This window comes from Theobroma cacao, chromosome 6 (assembly GCF_000208745.1).
Source record: "Theobroma cacao cultivar B97-61/B2 chromosome 6, Criollo_cocoa_genome_V2, whole genome shotgun sequence".
NCBI classification, from domain to species: Eukaryota; Viridiplantae; Streptophyta; class Magnoliopsida; order Malvales; family Malvaceae; genus Theobroma; species Theobroma cacao.
Window position 1 is genome coordinate 23,015,044 of NC_030855.1, and position 15,942 is coordinate 23,030,985.

The 15,942-nt window shown below is 36.3% G+C and overlaps 2 protein-coding genes across 2 annotated transcripts; one reads left to right on the forward strand and one right to left on the reverse strand.

Moving 5' to 3' along the window:
- On the forward strand, nucleotides 250-4,572 carry LOC18596687 (trihelix transcription factor ASIL2). The gene is made up of 2 exons (XM_007025312.2): nucleotides 250-1,570; nucleotides 4,148-4,572. Exons 1-2 carry the CDS (start codon nucleotides 679-681, stop codon nucleotides 4,159-4,161), a joined length of 906 nt encoding a protein of 301 aa, XP_007025374.1. The 5' UTR covers nucleotides 250-678; the 3' UTR covers nucleotides 4,162-4,572.
- LOC18596688 (protein LIGHT-DEPENDENT SHORT HYPOCOTYLS 10) lies at nucleotides 5,287-11,042 on the reverse strand. Its single transcript, XM_007025313.2, has 2 exons — nucleotides 10,296-11,042; nucleotides 5,287-5,641 (listed from the first exon to the last, which is right to left on the reverse strand). The coding sequence occupies exon 1, from the start codon at nucleotides 10,863-10,865 to the stop codon at nucleotides 10,326-10,328; it is 540 nt and encodes a 179-aa protein (XP_007025375.1). The 5' UTR covers nucleotides 10,866-11,042; the 3' UTR covers nucleotides 5,287-5,641; nucleotides 10,296-10,325.

Here is a 15,942-nt window from a genome sequence, read left to right on the forward strand (position 1 = left end):
ATTAAAAAACATAAATTTGAGACATTTAAAATAAAAATGAAATGACACAGAAAACTAAGCAATGCAAGCAGCTAAAGAATCTTCCAAATTGGGATTGATCCGGATGATCCACCCGACGACCAAAAAAATTAGGCAACCCCTACCCCTAATGTAGAAAGCAGGAAGGACACCTTCCCCAAATGCCTACGACTTTTCCAATATGTGATCTCCACTTGGGAGGAGGGGAGTGGCTTATTTATTTTAGTAGGAAAGAAGAGTTTAAGTTCAGCTGATTGGTGGTATAAGGAATCTATCTTATCCACGAACAGAAGCGAAGGCTTGCACTTTTATTTTTGGCCTGGGAGGAGTATGTAATAGCAGCCCATAGCAGGGCCAGGGCAGCAGCAAAAAGGAAACGTCAAAATGCCAACTGGACTAGTAGCCGAGCCGAATCCGATGATGACCCAAGCTACCAGCCCACCTCACCTCACGCGCTCACTCACATCCCGGCGACGCTCCCTCACCTTCTTTCTATTATTCCCTTTCCCTACTCTCACGCCCCTCTCATGTGTCCGGCGCGTCATCGCCGAACCGACCCCTACCTCTCCTTTTTCTTTTAACCTTTCCCAATCAATAACCTAAATCTCCCCTACCGCCCCAAAAACAAAAACCAACTCCACCCCCTTCTCCCCACCCTCAATGGGCGACCTTACCGATTCCCTCACGCCGTCAACTACCCCCACGCCTCTTTCCACCACGACCCACTCGCGTCCGCTTCCTGTCCGTGAAGATTGTTGGTCGGAGGAAGCTACCTCCACCCTCGTCGACGCTTGGGGTCGCCGTTATCTCGAGCTTAACCGTGGGAACCTTCGCCAGAAGGACTGGCAGGATGTAGCTGACGCCGTTAACGCCCTTCATGGTCATACCAAAAAGACGCATCGGACCGATGTCCAGTGCAAGAACCGGATTGATACCATTAAGAAAAAATACAAGATCGAGAAAGCTCGTGTTACCTCCTCTAATGGAACCCTAACGTCATCTTGGCCTTTCTTCGAACGCTTGGATGCTCTTATAGGATCCAATTTCTCCGCTAAAAAGCCTTCGCCGTCGCCTAAGATATCACCGAAGCCATCGCCGAGGTTGTCACCGAGGATCCCGGGGTCTCCTCCTGTGGCTCTCCCGCTTCCGATGCCATACAGGAGGACTCCGGCGTCGGCTACGGTTGTCGCTCTTCCGCAGAAGAGGCCGGCGGACGATGGATACTTCAGGAGAAACTATTCGGCCGTCGCGGCTGCTGCGGCTGCTGCAGCTGCGGAAACTGATGAGGAAGAGGGGGAGGAAAGCGAGGCAGAGGAAAGCGAAGGAGAAGGAGAGGAGAGGGAAGGGATGAGTAGATTGGCCAGAGCGATAGAGAGGTTTGGGGAAGTGTATGAAAGAGTGGAAGGGGAGAAGCTAAGGCAGATGGTGGAATTGGAGAAGCAAAGAATGCAATTTGCTAAAGATTTGGAAGTGCAGAGGATGAGGATGTTTATGGATACGCAGGTGCAGCTTGAGAGGATCAAGCGTGGCAAACGATCCTCCGGGTCCAGTGGTGAGGCCTATTCTTCCTCATAAAAATCTTGTTCTTTAGCTTTATGTATAATTGTATTTGTTATTTGATTGATTGGAATGTATATTTTCATGTAATGGATTCATTTATGCTTTGTAGCTGTTGTTGCATTTTAAAAAACATTGTTTTCTTGATTAGTTGTTTTAGTGTGTTTTGGACCATTAGATGGGAATGAAATAGAAAGGGTCTTAATTTATCGAATTCTGTTCATGTTGTTTCTCATGAGGTTTTGCTCTTGTCATGATTGACGAATTGAGTGATACTACCCTCATTATGTTTGGAGAGTCTATCCTAAGCTTCAGGCGTGAGAAACTAGAAGATGTTCAAAGCAGTAATATTTAGTATTGGTAATGGACCATTTTACTTGATTTGTTGTGTGTTATGTTTACTTTGTTTGATTGATGACCATAAAGGGAATAGCCAAAGAGGCCTGTGGGGGGTGGGGGTCGAAATCAGTAAAAAGTTTTTTTTTTTTTTGAATGATATTATATTTTGATGATATGAAGGTGTAATCTTCATTCATGGATGAGTGTTTTGGATTGGTTTGTGCTATATTTGTACAATAAACAATGATAGTTAATTCTTCAATTGGTATGCTTTTCTTCTGAAAAGGTTTTAATGCTAATTGTGGAAGTGCTGTCTTGGAACTAGTTCATTATTTTGCCGTGAAAGCTTTTTGTAGATATGAATGACGGTAGATGGTCGCTGATGCGTAGTCTGCTACTGTCTTTTACGTGTTTGATGTGTAACCTTGCATGAATCCCTGGGTTCCCTTCCTGTATTTGATAAGGTGCATTACGTGAAAGTTGCATTGTTTGATATGGATTTCAGTTTGACATTTGTTTTTCTTACTTTTACATAGATTTTATGTCATTATGGTATGGAACAGGTATTTATGTATCACAAGTTGAAGCAATTGGTGTTAATTTGGGCTTTTGGATTTTTAAAGTATGTCCAACCCCAACATCTATATACTGAGTTCTTTTAGTATGCTTCTCTTGGATTTAAGGTTTGACTTGTTTCGAACGTGTTTTACGAAAGAAAAGAATTGAATCTTGACCTCCACTGTTGCTTTTGAAATGCCATGCCTCAATGTGCTCTGGTGGCTATGTGATGTGAGAAGATAATGTGCTCAGTCATTAAGGTTTAAGATTTGGAGTTGCTTTTGATGTGGAAATTGACTGACTTGTCCGAAGTGACAAATCAAACTCTGCTGATATTTTTGTTGATACTAGCTGATAACAAGAATGCAGGCTGGTTATTGAAAAGGGGACTTGCCTAGACTTGCCTCTTATATCTGCCAAACATATCTATCCTACATAGATTAGGTTGGGAGGTTGACTTTATTTGATAATTTGTTTATTGGAATATCCTGATGCATTAAGGCTTGTGTTTTGCACTCTGCAGGTTACCATATGTAGTTGAGAGGTTTTTGGAAATTTTTATTATTTATATATATAAAGGAAAGGCAGGGGTGGGGGTTTAAGGTGTGTGTAACTTGTTTGACCAGAAAAAAAAAAGGTTTATATCTTGCTTGCAGACCATCAGGTTCAGGCTTGTTTTCACATCAACTTTTCTCTGACCCTCTCTTTTACTTTCATGGTGTATCAGCAGAAAATGGATGTTTCTCCATTGCTGGTCTGCTGACAGAGGTTGTTGGCTGTCTTTACCAACAATATCATGTGCCAAAAAGCATATTGATATTCATCAAGAGCTAAATATGCTTTAGCTTTTAAATTGCTCTCATATTTGTGGTGCACATAACACAACCTTAATGATTTTTCTGTCACTTTTCTGTATGGTTAAGAATCCTTTCCTGCTTCAGAAAAATAGGTAAAAGACTACCAATTGATGCTTGCCTTTTGCCATATAAGTTTGTTTTTGAATATGAGTCATGATGAATGGTACTGAAGTTGAACTTTTAAAGGACCTTTTAAGCTTGTCATGACTTAGTCAAAGTCATGATTATAATTATGGTCTGTACGTGGAGTCCTTGATTGATTGTAAGAAAGATAAAAGCTAGACTCAAATAGATAATGGGTACACTGTTTTTTGATGTCCCGTAAAAGGTATTGTCTGTTGTTATCTGCCTGTCTATTGCTCTTCCTTTGTGCATGCGAGTTTAAGATTGATAAACTGTATTAGATCATCTGCTATACATACTTATCTGCAAGAATTTTTGCGAAGTTGTACATTGAGCTCTGTTTAGCATAATGGTTGTCATAGGCATTCCAATACAGGGACCAACTGTTTTCCTTTCTTTGGGACCATGGTTTGACTGATTGATTTTTCAAAATCTCATCATCTTGTTTAGTTTTTGTTGTGTGATATTTCTGTGGCAAAATACACAGAAAGTTTGACTCAACCTGAAGGATTGAATCTTTGATTTGATGTATGCTTCCCTAGTGTTTTTGATCAAGGAAATGAGGTGTATTTGTATATATGGGCTACTTTTGATTGTATGTTGTCTTAACTATCGCCTGGACAGTTTTGCATTGTGAAACATCACTTTTGATTTAGAATTGATTTCTAAAGAAGGCCCATTTTTCTTTCTTGCAGACATTTATAGCTAGCCATCAGGGGAAGAGTTTTGACTGTTTTTTGCGTGGGAAAAACATGAAGAATATTGATTTTTATTCTCATCCCTTGAAAGTACATACAGTTCTGGCTGATACTGGCCTCTGAAGATAACCAGCGGTTGGCAGATAACGTTGCCAGAGTTTCTAAAGTTTCTTTCGTTTGCCTTTTCCCCTTCATTTTGGGGGGCATAAAAGAAAAACTGAACTCATTGTAATTTAATTTGGGCTGTTGAACTGGGCCTACATTTGGCCCAATGTCTTTCTTTTTTCTTTTTTAGTCGGTGCGTCCCTAACTTAAATAGTTGTTGTTAGTCTCATCTTTCTTGCAATGTACAAGATTAGGTTGTAATCAGAAACTCTTTGTTCACTCTCCCTGCCAAAGTTTTGCGACCAAAATTCTTGATCTCCCATTTCTATTGGATTTAGGCTAAAGTCCTAACTGATATGCCAGATTCAGATAGCAATCGCCAACAAGAGTAGTTTGGTTACTTCCTGATATACGTAGAAGGATATACTTCGATTGTATAACGCAAGACTCAGATGCATGTCGGACTAAACAATATGATGTGAACAACATAGTTAACCATCTTTCTGTTTCTCAACTCCATTATTCAAGAGCTATTCGTCACTAAACCGCTACAGCTAATCATGTCTCACATCATCGAGAGAGTTAGTGTCGCACTTAATTACTCTAACTGCTCTTCGTCATATAGTTTCTGTGAACAGTTTTTAGGTGCCATAAAACAAATAATGCCACGATTGTGTAGGTTAACACTACCTCTAGACCTCCATAGCTAGCACATTAGCTTAGTAAGGACTTAACATTTCCACTACCATCATGCATGCTGTTCCAGCTAAGTTTTGGCCTAGCCGGAGTAATATTTTTGTCGAGGTCGTTGGAAAGATATAGGTTTTTGAACGCCATTCTTCCTCAGACGTACAACACTTTGTCGACCTACGGTGATATTGCTTAAACATTTAAGCTAGGATGAATATTTATATATATTGTTACTCTTTGGCTCTATATATCTTCATACTCCAAAATCTGGGTACCATGGAAACTGAATATAAAGATATGTATATGCGAGTATTTTAACAAGCTAAGTGCAAGTTCAGGCGGAAGAGAAAACCACTTTCTGATCCTGCTTTAAAGAAGTAACACAAACTACACGTAATTAATGTTTGCTATATATATATATATATATATATTCTATCCTTAATTTATACGTCTAAGATAAGATGTAAGTTAACTTACAAGGTGATCTGATAATTAATTAAAATGCCATAAATAGCATGAGAAACAACTCTGACAAGCTTTGCTATGGCAAGCATTATTAGGTACAGGACTTTCCAAGTACTGCGCATGCAAAGCGATAGAACCTTAACAGTAAAGCAGTAGTGCTACAACCTTCAAACGTTTGCCTTTTTTGTATACCCATCCCCTCCCCCTCTGGTTTGGTCATTGCTGATCATCCTGCAACCCAATATTCACAAATATCAAAGGCTAACGTTAATTCTCCTGAGACATTAATTTCTCTAACTTCTACATCCAAGTTAAAGATATGGCATGTGGAAATGCTTTTAGGATCATATATAGAGAGAACATAATCAGAGGAGACAAGGGACAATCTGATACATGATGAAGCAATATCAGTGCAAAATGAGAAAGAAATCAACAATTCCTTAACCGAAGGAAACAATCACAGGATAAAAACAATGCAATTGATTCTGTAGTCCGTACCTAGCTATATGTGATTGGTAAAGAGGATAACAATATTGGATGATGATATCTAACACATTCTCCAAGGGAAACAGAATGAAAAGGATCAGTGGGAAGATAAAAATTTCACCTTTCTTTTTCTTTTTTTTTTTCCTTCCTACCAAACAAAGTGAGAAAAATATGAGTACATTCCTCCTTTTTTCTACATTCTATTCATCTCCTCTTTATTCCTTGTTACCAAATAAGAGAAAATAGTTTATTCTTCCCTTTTCCCTTCTATCAAACCTGATAATTGATGTTAGAAATGTGGTCTGAATAACATTCCATGTCTTAGTAAATTACGACTTGAAAACAACAAAAGAGTGTAACCTAAGAATAAAGGATCACACCCCCCCCAACAACAAAACCTAAAAAGGGTATAGAGAAGTTGGAATGCAAGCTTAGAAAAGTTTACGACGACTTGAATCTAGCTTGCTTGTGATCTAATTAATCATATATTTTTCCTAGACTAATTATTCGCAAGTGTCTTGAGGGCTAGGCTAAGACTTTTTCTTTGTTAAATCATAATTTCATTAAGATTTGCTCAAGTTAAATTCAGTTTGACTTAAGTTTGATACACAAATGTAGTGATGGTAACACCCACCACATCAAAACCATTCTCCCAAGCTAGAGGAGAAATGACACTTAAACAAAATCACCATTTCGAACAATAACTCAGCTTAATTAGAGAATTTATATTGTCTATCATCTTGTAATTTCTATAACAGAATCAATTAATCTTAATGAATGAGCAGACAGAACATTTCAAGCACCATCCCACAAACAACTCCTTCCTATTCACAACCCTTTTCGCCAAGGAATCGACACAATGATTCGCTAGGTTGAGACTCAAATTTTCAAAAGATTGAAACAAGTGCAATTGTTCACTGACATACTGGCTAACTAAAACATAAAGAATCTTTGATGCATTATATTGAAATTTTTAATAAATAGTAATTTTATTACATAGCTTTGACACAATCCTGAAGTAGTAGAACCTAGATAATTTTTCAATTGAATGTATTAACTTTTCTTCAATATGGTGAGATTGAAATACAAAATAAAGAATTTTTTTATTTGCTCAACATACAAAATAAAGAATATTTCTTAAAACAACACATTAGCTTTAGCTCTCATGGAGGGGAGGGGAGATAGGCACTCCTTCAAAACCCTCTAAGTTGCAAGATTTAGAGATGTCTCATTAATCTTTTTTCTCTGTATAGATGAAAATTACCATTATTTTTATATTTTAATAGATATAATATTGATAAAATATATCATAAGTTTTTTATATATGTTCTTTTCGTTTTTGTCTTAAGCCAAATAATTTGATAACATGCTCATTCATTTCATTTTAATTTAAATAAGAAATCTGACCTTTGTCTCTCATGAGTGCTTCTCCTCAACCTCTAAACATAAGCTGAAACTCTTGAAGAATATCATAGTGAATGAAATGCCTGAAACTAAGTTGTGATTAAGTGCATTTGCATGTATTGTTATATTGATTTACACGGTGATTCTGACTGGGGCATGCAAAAGAAGCTAGCATGATCGGATTTCAACCTGCTAAACAAGTAGATGAAATGATTCAAAAATCTTAACATCTTCCAGTCCAAACTGTTCCTCCTTTATCACTGTTTCTCCAAAGGAAATGTAGAATAGAAAAAAGGGGTGAAAAGAATTTTTAAAGATGTTACTTCCTAGGACAATTGTATAGTATTAGACTCCGTACAAATCAGGGCAAGGAAGTGATCAGAAAGACCAAGGACAAGAGTAGCAGTGTTATTCTCTCTCTATTCCCTGATATTCCTCATAGGAATCAGTAATGGTAGCTTTATATATATGCACGTGTGTACGGTCTAAACTCTACTTGCTTCCAGGGTCAAGCTACTTGTCATTCACGGCATTTGTTATTTACACAAACAACAGCATTCTTGTTTTTTCTACTTTTTTTAATCTAAGTTTAATAAATTTAGTAAGCTAATTGACAAAAATCGTTTAAAAAATTGTTACTCACCTCATTAAATACCTAAGATATTACACTTATGACTCTCCCTCCACTGCATAAACTAGAACTCGAAATAAATTAATCTGTTTTTTTTTTCTATTTAATAATTCAAAATGCAATGTAATAAGATCGAAATCCCCTCCAAAAAAAAAAAACTAAAAAATTCATTTAACCAGCTGGTCATAAACCAGACAGGGGCTAGCTAAGGCCAGTTTATATTCTTTTACTTTCTTGAAAATGGAAATGAGTTACCCTTCTTCCTTTTAAACCGTCTCTCCTTTTCCAGTGATTGATTTGATCAGTGTCAGATTAAAAAATTTAAAAGTTTTGAAATCCATTGTTGGGTTGTCCCCCATGAGTACATTGGTTAATCATATTTAATACTAATCTACACACATTGCAAGTATACCACATTACCTTAACAACAAAAGAAAAAGATTATAGTACTACATTATTGCCTGTAAATATAGAAGTTTGATATATATATATATATATATTTCCATGAAAAGGTGTAATCAAAATTATTTCCCAAAACGATGTAAAACTAAATCAGTGCCCAATGCGGCTGTGAATGGAGGGAATGGCTTCAACTACCAATGAAAATGGTTTCTTCACATATTTTATTATTAATTAAGAGAAAGGAGGAATCAGCCCAACAAAAACTGAAACCATCTTTTACATCCCAACTCAATATATCTCCACCAACTCCTTGTTTGGTTTCACCACACCTTCAACATCTAGCAAAGAATCCAGCCTAATCATATAGAATGTAATCTGCTAAAATTTTAAATCACTTAAGTAGATTTGGTCTAGTGGTACTTGTTGTCTTCCTTAAGAGCGTTAAGGTTTAAGATTCAAATTCCCTTTCCTCTTTAAGTTTTCTCCAATGTACCAAAAAGAGTAAGAAAAGAAGAAGAAGAAGAGGAAGCTGTTGGATTTAAGGTTCCATCTTTCTCCCCTTTCCATTATTAGTTTTTTCTTTGAAAGGTTATGCATCTTTCTCTTCTTGGAAAAGTTAGGATAAAGCTCTCAGCATAGTACTAATGCTCCCAACAAAAATAACTCAAAGCATGGAGGCTTGTCTCTAGTGTTTAGTTTAGACTTATGTGTAAAGTATAGTACAATGTAATTGTACTTATACATATATATACATAATTAAGTAGCTAGGAAAGGATTAAGCCTCTTCTTGTCTTAGTCAAATGTTTAAGCTCTCACAAAATATCTTAATTGCCGTATTTGCCACAATTTTATAATTAATCTTTAATGTTATTTAATGATATGTCCCACTTGATTAGCCTGATGAAAAGTGTAAGAACTCCAATAATGAAACACAATCTAATTACAGCCAGGTCAAGATAAGACAGGCTAGACCATACAAATGAAGATATCACAAAATTAAAAATGTATACGTACGTAATGCCTAGATAGCACAATCCTGTTATGCATTTCACTAATTTATAAAGAAGAAATCAAAGAAGGGAGCTCCGCCAGATACGATGACAACAAATGAATTTTAATTGATTAACTGTTGGAGAATATATCCTACTAGCTATATATAAATTAATTCCACCACACGAAGGTTAAGACATAAGATAATTTTGGACCATTTTGTACGAGAAACCTTTGTTTTATTTTGAAAGGTTGGACCAGAAACCCTTGAAGGTAATTATAATGAAATTTTTGAATGTTAATTTTAATTTGCACATAAATTTCACATGAGAAGTCTGATATATATGTATATCACGTGGACATTCATGGGGAGCACAAAATCAAACAGAATCAGAAAAGAACGAAAAAACAAGGGAAAAGGTAAACAAGTGAGAAATATTTAATAAGGAAAACACACAAAACAGTGGGGTTTTTTTTTTTTTTTTTGCATGATATGAGAGAGAGAAAGCAATACAGAAAGAAAGAGAGGGGTAATCGTTGGCCTTCAATTATGGCACGTAATAGTAGAGATGGGTAAAAAGTTTGAGGTAAAATTACTTACCACACACTTCTTCACTGTAAAGGCCTCAAAGGGTCAGTGTTAGAACTTAGAATTAGGGTTTTGCAGCAAAGGGTTTAGGGTTTTACGAATGAAATAAGATCCCAACTTATGAAACTATGCTCCTTCGGTTGTAAATATACCAATGTTATGTAAATTGACTAATCAGTTCCAAATTTTTTCATGTAAAAATTTAAAGCAAAATCTAATTTTTAATTCTTGAATTTATTCGAGCTGAATTGTGTATATTTCTCTTTGTATTTTATTTATGTTGCGAGATGAAACTAGATTAATTTGAGGGCAAAGATCGAAAAGAAATTTAAGCGAAAAAACTAATATTATTATGTTATCTATATTAAAGACAATAAAATTACCATTTGCTCTGAAGAAGCCAAAGCTCCTAGCTAAGAGACCTGCTGCTGCTTGGATGACTTTGCCTCGTCGTTGGGTTTAATTAGATTCTTCTTCTTCTTTTTCTTCTTATACGGAATCCCTCTGGCCTTAGCTTGACACTCCCTCACTTCACGCAAATAAACCCGAATTGCTCCGTTTCCAAAAGGGTTTGTCTCCGATGACCCACCATGCTCCTCATAAGCAGCTCTCAGGCGTCCGATCAGTGCGTCAAGACTCCCCCAGGCTTGCCTTAGTGGGCAAGTACACGGTGCAGGCGGGTCAGGTTGTCCGAAGAAGACACAACCATGAAGGTGAACCTTAGTCTTGCCAAACTGATCAAGGTATCTAAGAAAATCAAGAACATGGTTGCAGTTACACTGTGACAGTGCCACTGGAGGCCTTTGGTTCTTCAAATACTGCCCGAAAGTGTTCCAGTCTCGCCGTTTCTGGGACTCATAACGGCTCAACGGAGCCGGCTGGGGCTGCTGGTGGTGGTTACCGGAGGACCGTGAGGACCCTTCGGCAGAAGCTTTGGCTACATCACCCGACATGATTAATTAGAATTCTTTGTCCAGAGGAATTCTTGGGTATTTTTGACAAGAACTGATAATAATAATTAAAATAAAAAAAAAAAGGTGATGGAGAGAGGGTGAAAGAATAGGGATAGTGCAGTGGAGAGAAAGACGAAAATCACATCTTTGGGTCTAACTGAGGAGACATGTTATGGGCCCTCTATGAAGGTGCTTTGTTCCTCTTTTTCTCTTCTCTCTCATTTCTTATTTCTCCTTTTCCTTCACACTGTTTGCACTAATAAACATTTTTTTAATTGTAGTGTATAATTATTGTATGCCATCATTTCTACAATCATTATCATCATTGTCATTTGAATTATTTTCATCATCATGTATCCATGAAACTTTTGGTAACTTGTTAGTCGGTGCAAAGGAAAATTGTTACTAACTCGGTTTAACCACCGTAAACCTTAGTGCCAGTTGAACTTGACTTGTTTTCCCAAAGAAAAAAAAAAACCAAAAGTTTTAGTCTCTCTGGAAGAAGTGACTAACCTGGAAAAAATTAACTCAAAAGTTGGTGGCGTTTGACTCGGTGTGTGAAAAAGCAGTTGGTATATATCAAACTAGAGTCTAGAAGAAACATGGTTTTCTGCAAAGAAGATTTCTGCAAAAAATAATTACCACTATGATCTATATCCATCACCACTAATAAAGTAATAATGACTGATCATAATACAGAATTATATGTTAGTGGTATTGCTGATGTTTCCTTGGTTTATTAGTCGATTCTTTGGGTGGATCAGTTGATGTCCTTGTCTTTCTCTGTACCTATTACCCAAACTTGCTTTTGCAAATTTTCCTTGATTAAGCATGGGAACCAGGGAATATCAGAGATACCCCTTGAACAATGCCTGAAAGTTTTAAGCTCTGCTATGCCAGGTTTTTTAGTGCATATATGCATGCATGGAAATGACAAAATATTCATCATGTGCATGCATATGATAGGAGATTACGGGTCCAATTTTTCTCTTTATTTTACTGGAAGATAGCAAAGGAATTAATTGGATCTGCAAAAGATTTTCCTGCTTTCAATTGTTGAATTCGGGAGACCAGTTTGGTATTCAGATTTGAATTAAAAGGGTATTTACTCCTTTTCCAAGCAGCGGACATGGGGTCCAAAAATTTATTAAGATAGTTTGGTTTTCTATTATTTATTTCAAATCAACAAACGCGTATGTCTACTATATGCTTGTGATCTTTTGTTTTATAGGCTAAGACCCATCATCATATCATGGGGTTTGTTAATTTGAGTTGCTGTCACAATGAAAACATTTCCAATTTTTGGGGGCAGTTGTTATTATTATTGTTGCATATATATGGTAGTACAAGTTTTTTTAACCTACCCCTTTTCTTTGGATCCCTAAATAGCAAGCCCTAAATTTAGGGGGTGGGGGGGTGGAATTACCATCTTGGGAATTTGATGACAACAAGGTACTATATCCAAGGCATCTAAGCAACTCTCTTGATGAAGAATTGAAGATCCATATTGGATCTTATTTTATCAATGAATTTCAGGAGCATGCACCCTTCCAATCTGAAATTACAGCTGTTGAATCAATCGGCCAAATGTTGAGACCGTCAACTCTGCTTACTTTAGGGAAATATATAGTGGACAAGATTCCTTAATTTCTCTTTTATTTGCACCCACAGTAAATTGATATGAAAGCTTTCCATTTTAGGCCGAGAAAGGAAAAGGAGGAGAGAGCAAAACAATACCCCCTCTCTGTGATAATAATGCTTCTTTATTAATCGGAAATGCAAATACAAACCGGTGTGGCAGAAAGAAATTAAGGATGGATCATTTTGATGCAAAATCGACAGACATCTTTGGGAAAATGGGGTCCAAAACCCTCAGTATATGCTAGTGAATAGTTATGTTTCATCATGCTGTCTGGGTTTTGACACAACCTTTTCAATATGTACCACTTATTTTGTGGCATTTCAGAGTGATTCACTGTTTCTTTTTTTATTTTTTATTTTGCTTTTCGTAAGCTTCAAATTCAATGCAGGAATAAATCGTACGTACCTGAGAAAATCAGCAAAATGGATCTTTTTGCATACCATTGAAATGGCAAAATTAGTTCAAGCTTAATTTTATCTGCTTTTTCGAGTCATGTCGTTGAACACCAAAGCTTTGCCCAGGCTCATTTGGTCATTTTGTAAAGGTCGTCAGGTCAGATACTGTCCAACCCTTCTTTTTCACGAAAGTGATTTGCAGTGAGCCTAGTACAAATGATAAAAGCAGGTTCACCAATTTTGGCAACTATTTTCATTGGTAATTTTGCTTTCACAACAGTGTTTTTTACTTTAAAGAGACCTTGGTTTAAGGGAACAATTAATGCTAGGCAAAGGCAGTCAAATTCTCAGATTGATGACCGACTCCGATCCCCGTTTTGCTATGCCCATGCATCTTCCTAACTAATAAGTCTGTCTTGGAGCAACTCCAAAGTTAAGGAGATCACTAGAAAACGTGACAATAAATTGCAAGATTCCAAGCTGAAATTGTTTGCCATAACTTTGTAGACAAGAATCAACAACTGACCCACCTCGTTGAAATAGCTGTTACATCTTGTGAAAATTTTTGCTTATAGCACTTTGGTTTTGAATATGAGCACAGCCCGCCGCGGTTACTGAACTCATATGAATGGGGATTCGGCTAAAAGACATGAGTCATGAATCATAATGCTCTCAATTTCTAAATGAAAATCACAAACTAACTCAGTACAAAATCCATTTCCAAGGAGAAATGGGAATCGTTAGCAGTGTGAAGCACATGATTAAGAGTGATTCCAAAGTAAAATGCTGCAAGCTATTGATGCTCAAAATGAAGGTACCTTTTGTCGGACTATATATATATATATATAATATAATATAATATATTTCACATATATATTTGCTTAGGCTCCTTTATGTTTTCACAAGCTCTGATCCCTTCCTTTTCATTCTACCCTCCTTTCTGTTTCAAATAATTCACGGGCTCTGCCTTGCGTACCACTATGAGAAAACCAGATGACAATATTCAAAGTTTAGCAAGTGGAGTACTCATCACTATTTGACTTCATTTAAAACCCTAAAAATCCTTTTTGAAAACAACCAATGAATCTTCAACTATGAATCAAACAAGTTTTACTAAGCTAGTTTGTTTTGAATTTGAAAAATGTTGCTAATAGTCCAGAATTAGGCCTACCCACATAAGATCTTTTTCTGTGGCAAATGTATCTCTAAGCCTTGTATTATTCAATTCCCACACGTGGGCGGTGGGGACAGATGTTTCATGGAAGGGATGCCTATAAGGTGACTTTGCAGCAGGCAATAAGGCAATAAAACTGTGCAAATGCCTTAGCATCCCGTGAGCAATCCTATGGCACCAGCCCTACTAATTGTAGAGGGAGATGCCATACATCAAACTTAGTTATCCGAATTAGCCTTTCTAAACATAGTTTTGATCCCATTTTCTCAAAGACGAAGTGTAAAATAAAACTCTTTTTTTTCTTTTATTTTGTGTTATTTCCATTCTCTCTATGGTGTCATGAAAAAGAGAGAGTTAGCAGTGCGTGATGCTATTTTTTTAATTTTTATAACTTGCGAGGAATGATTTGATTTTAATGAGAAAAGATGGGATGAACAAAAGAAATAATTTTATGATTAAAAAAAGATTTATGTTTTAGGTCAAGGCAATTGAAGGAATTGGTGGTTCGGATGAGCTTGGGTGGTGGTCTAATCCATGGGACTCTTTATCTATTTGTCTTATTGTAAAATTCAAAGTTAGGGTTTTCTTTTTGAACTTTTTAAAAAATAAGTTTAAATTTAATGTGAATGATTTTGCTAAAAACAAATCGGGACTTGCAGATTATGAATGGACTTTAAGAGATTCATTTGGCTCTATAGTTGGAATTTTTTTTAAACCCACTTGAAATGAAAGAATTGAACTTTGCTGAATTAACAGCTATTAAAATTGCTCTCCAAGTGTTCTATTTATTGGATTGGATTGGGAAGAAATCCCTTATTATTAAGTCTGACATGAAATCATAATTTATCTTTACCATATTTCAATATGGTGTGATGATCATGCAACAAATAATATATAGATGTAAAAAAAAAATTACTATATAAATTAGGATAAAATAAATTTACCTCTTACGATTTAAAAAGTGGCATTTAATCACCTCGAACGTTTTTCCATTATTGGACAACTTAATACCTGGTTTCCTTCCATTGCTACCATGTAGCCTGCTTGTTTTGTGTTTCTTTTTCCCTGCTCTCTCGGTCTCACCTTCTCGGTTTTTTTTTTTTTTTTGAGAAATGAAATACTTTTACCAAAAAAATGAAACTGAACATCAGACGATATGTGGTGGAGGATTTTGCTCAAGAGCAATGCCTGTCGAGGGACTATTACAAGGGAATAGGTCCATTGCTTACTGGGAATTAATGGTTAAATTAATTTGGATTTGATAGACATAAGTTTGCTGCTAGGATTATTTCCAGGATCTATCAGTGGGGCATGAAAAATGCTCTTCTTTTGCTTAATAAATGACAACTGAATGTAGAAATGACTGCAAATTATTTAAGGTAAGAAAAATGAGTGATGGACATGACTAACATTTGGGGATTTAGGGGGTAATTATTTAATAAAATGCCTCAAAGATATATATATATAGTTTCATAGAATTTTGATGATAAATTTACCTTAGAAATATAGCTCGATCCTTGATGGAAAAGACAACCCCGTTATTCTCCATCTTGGTCAGTTTTGGTTTGAGTGCTTTCTTTCCTCCAAAAGTAGTACACCAGATGTCTCGGGGTATATCTTAGCTTTTTCCCATGCATGACCGGAGGGTCCTTCCGATTGTTTCCCTTATAAGTGGGCATGAATGGTCCAGCGAGGTGCAGTGCCTGAAGTCTCTCCCTATATTCTTTATTTATACAATATGTAATTCGTACCAAATCTACATATAAAAATATTATAAGAAAACACTTGATGGAGTTTGATAACTAAAAATATGTCAAATAATGTTATAAATCGTTGTGAAATATTATATATGTAAAAAAAAACACT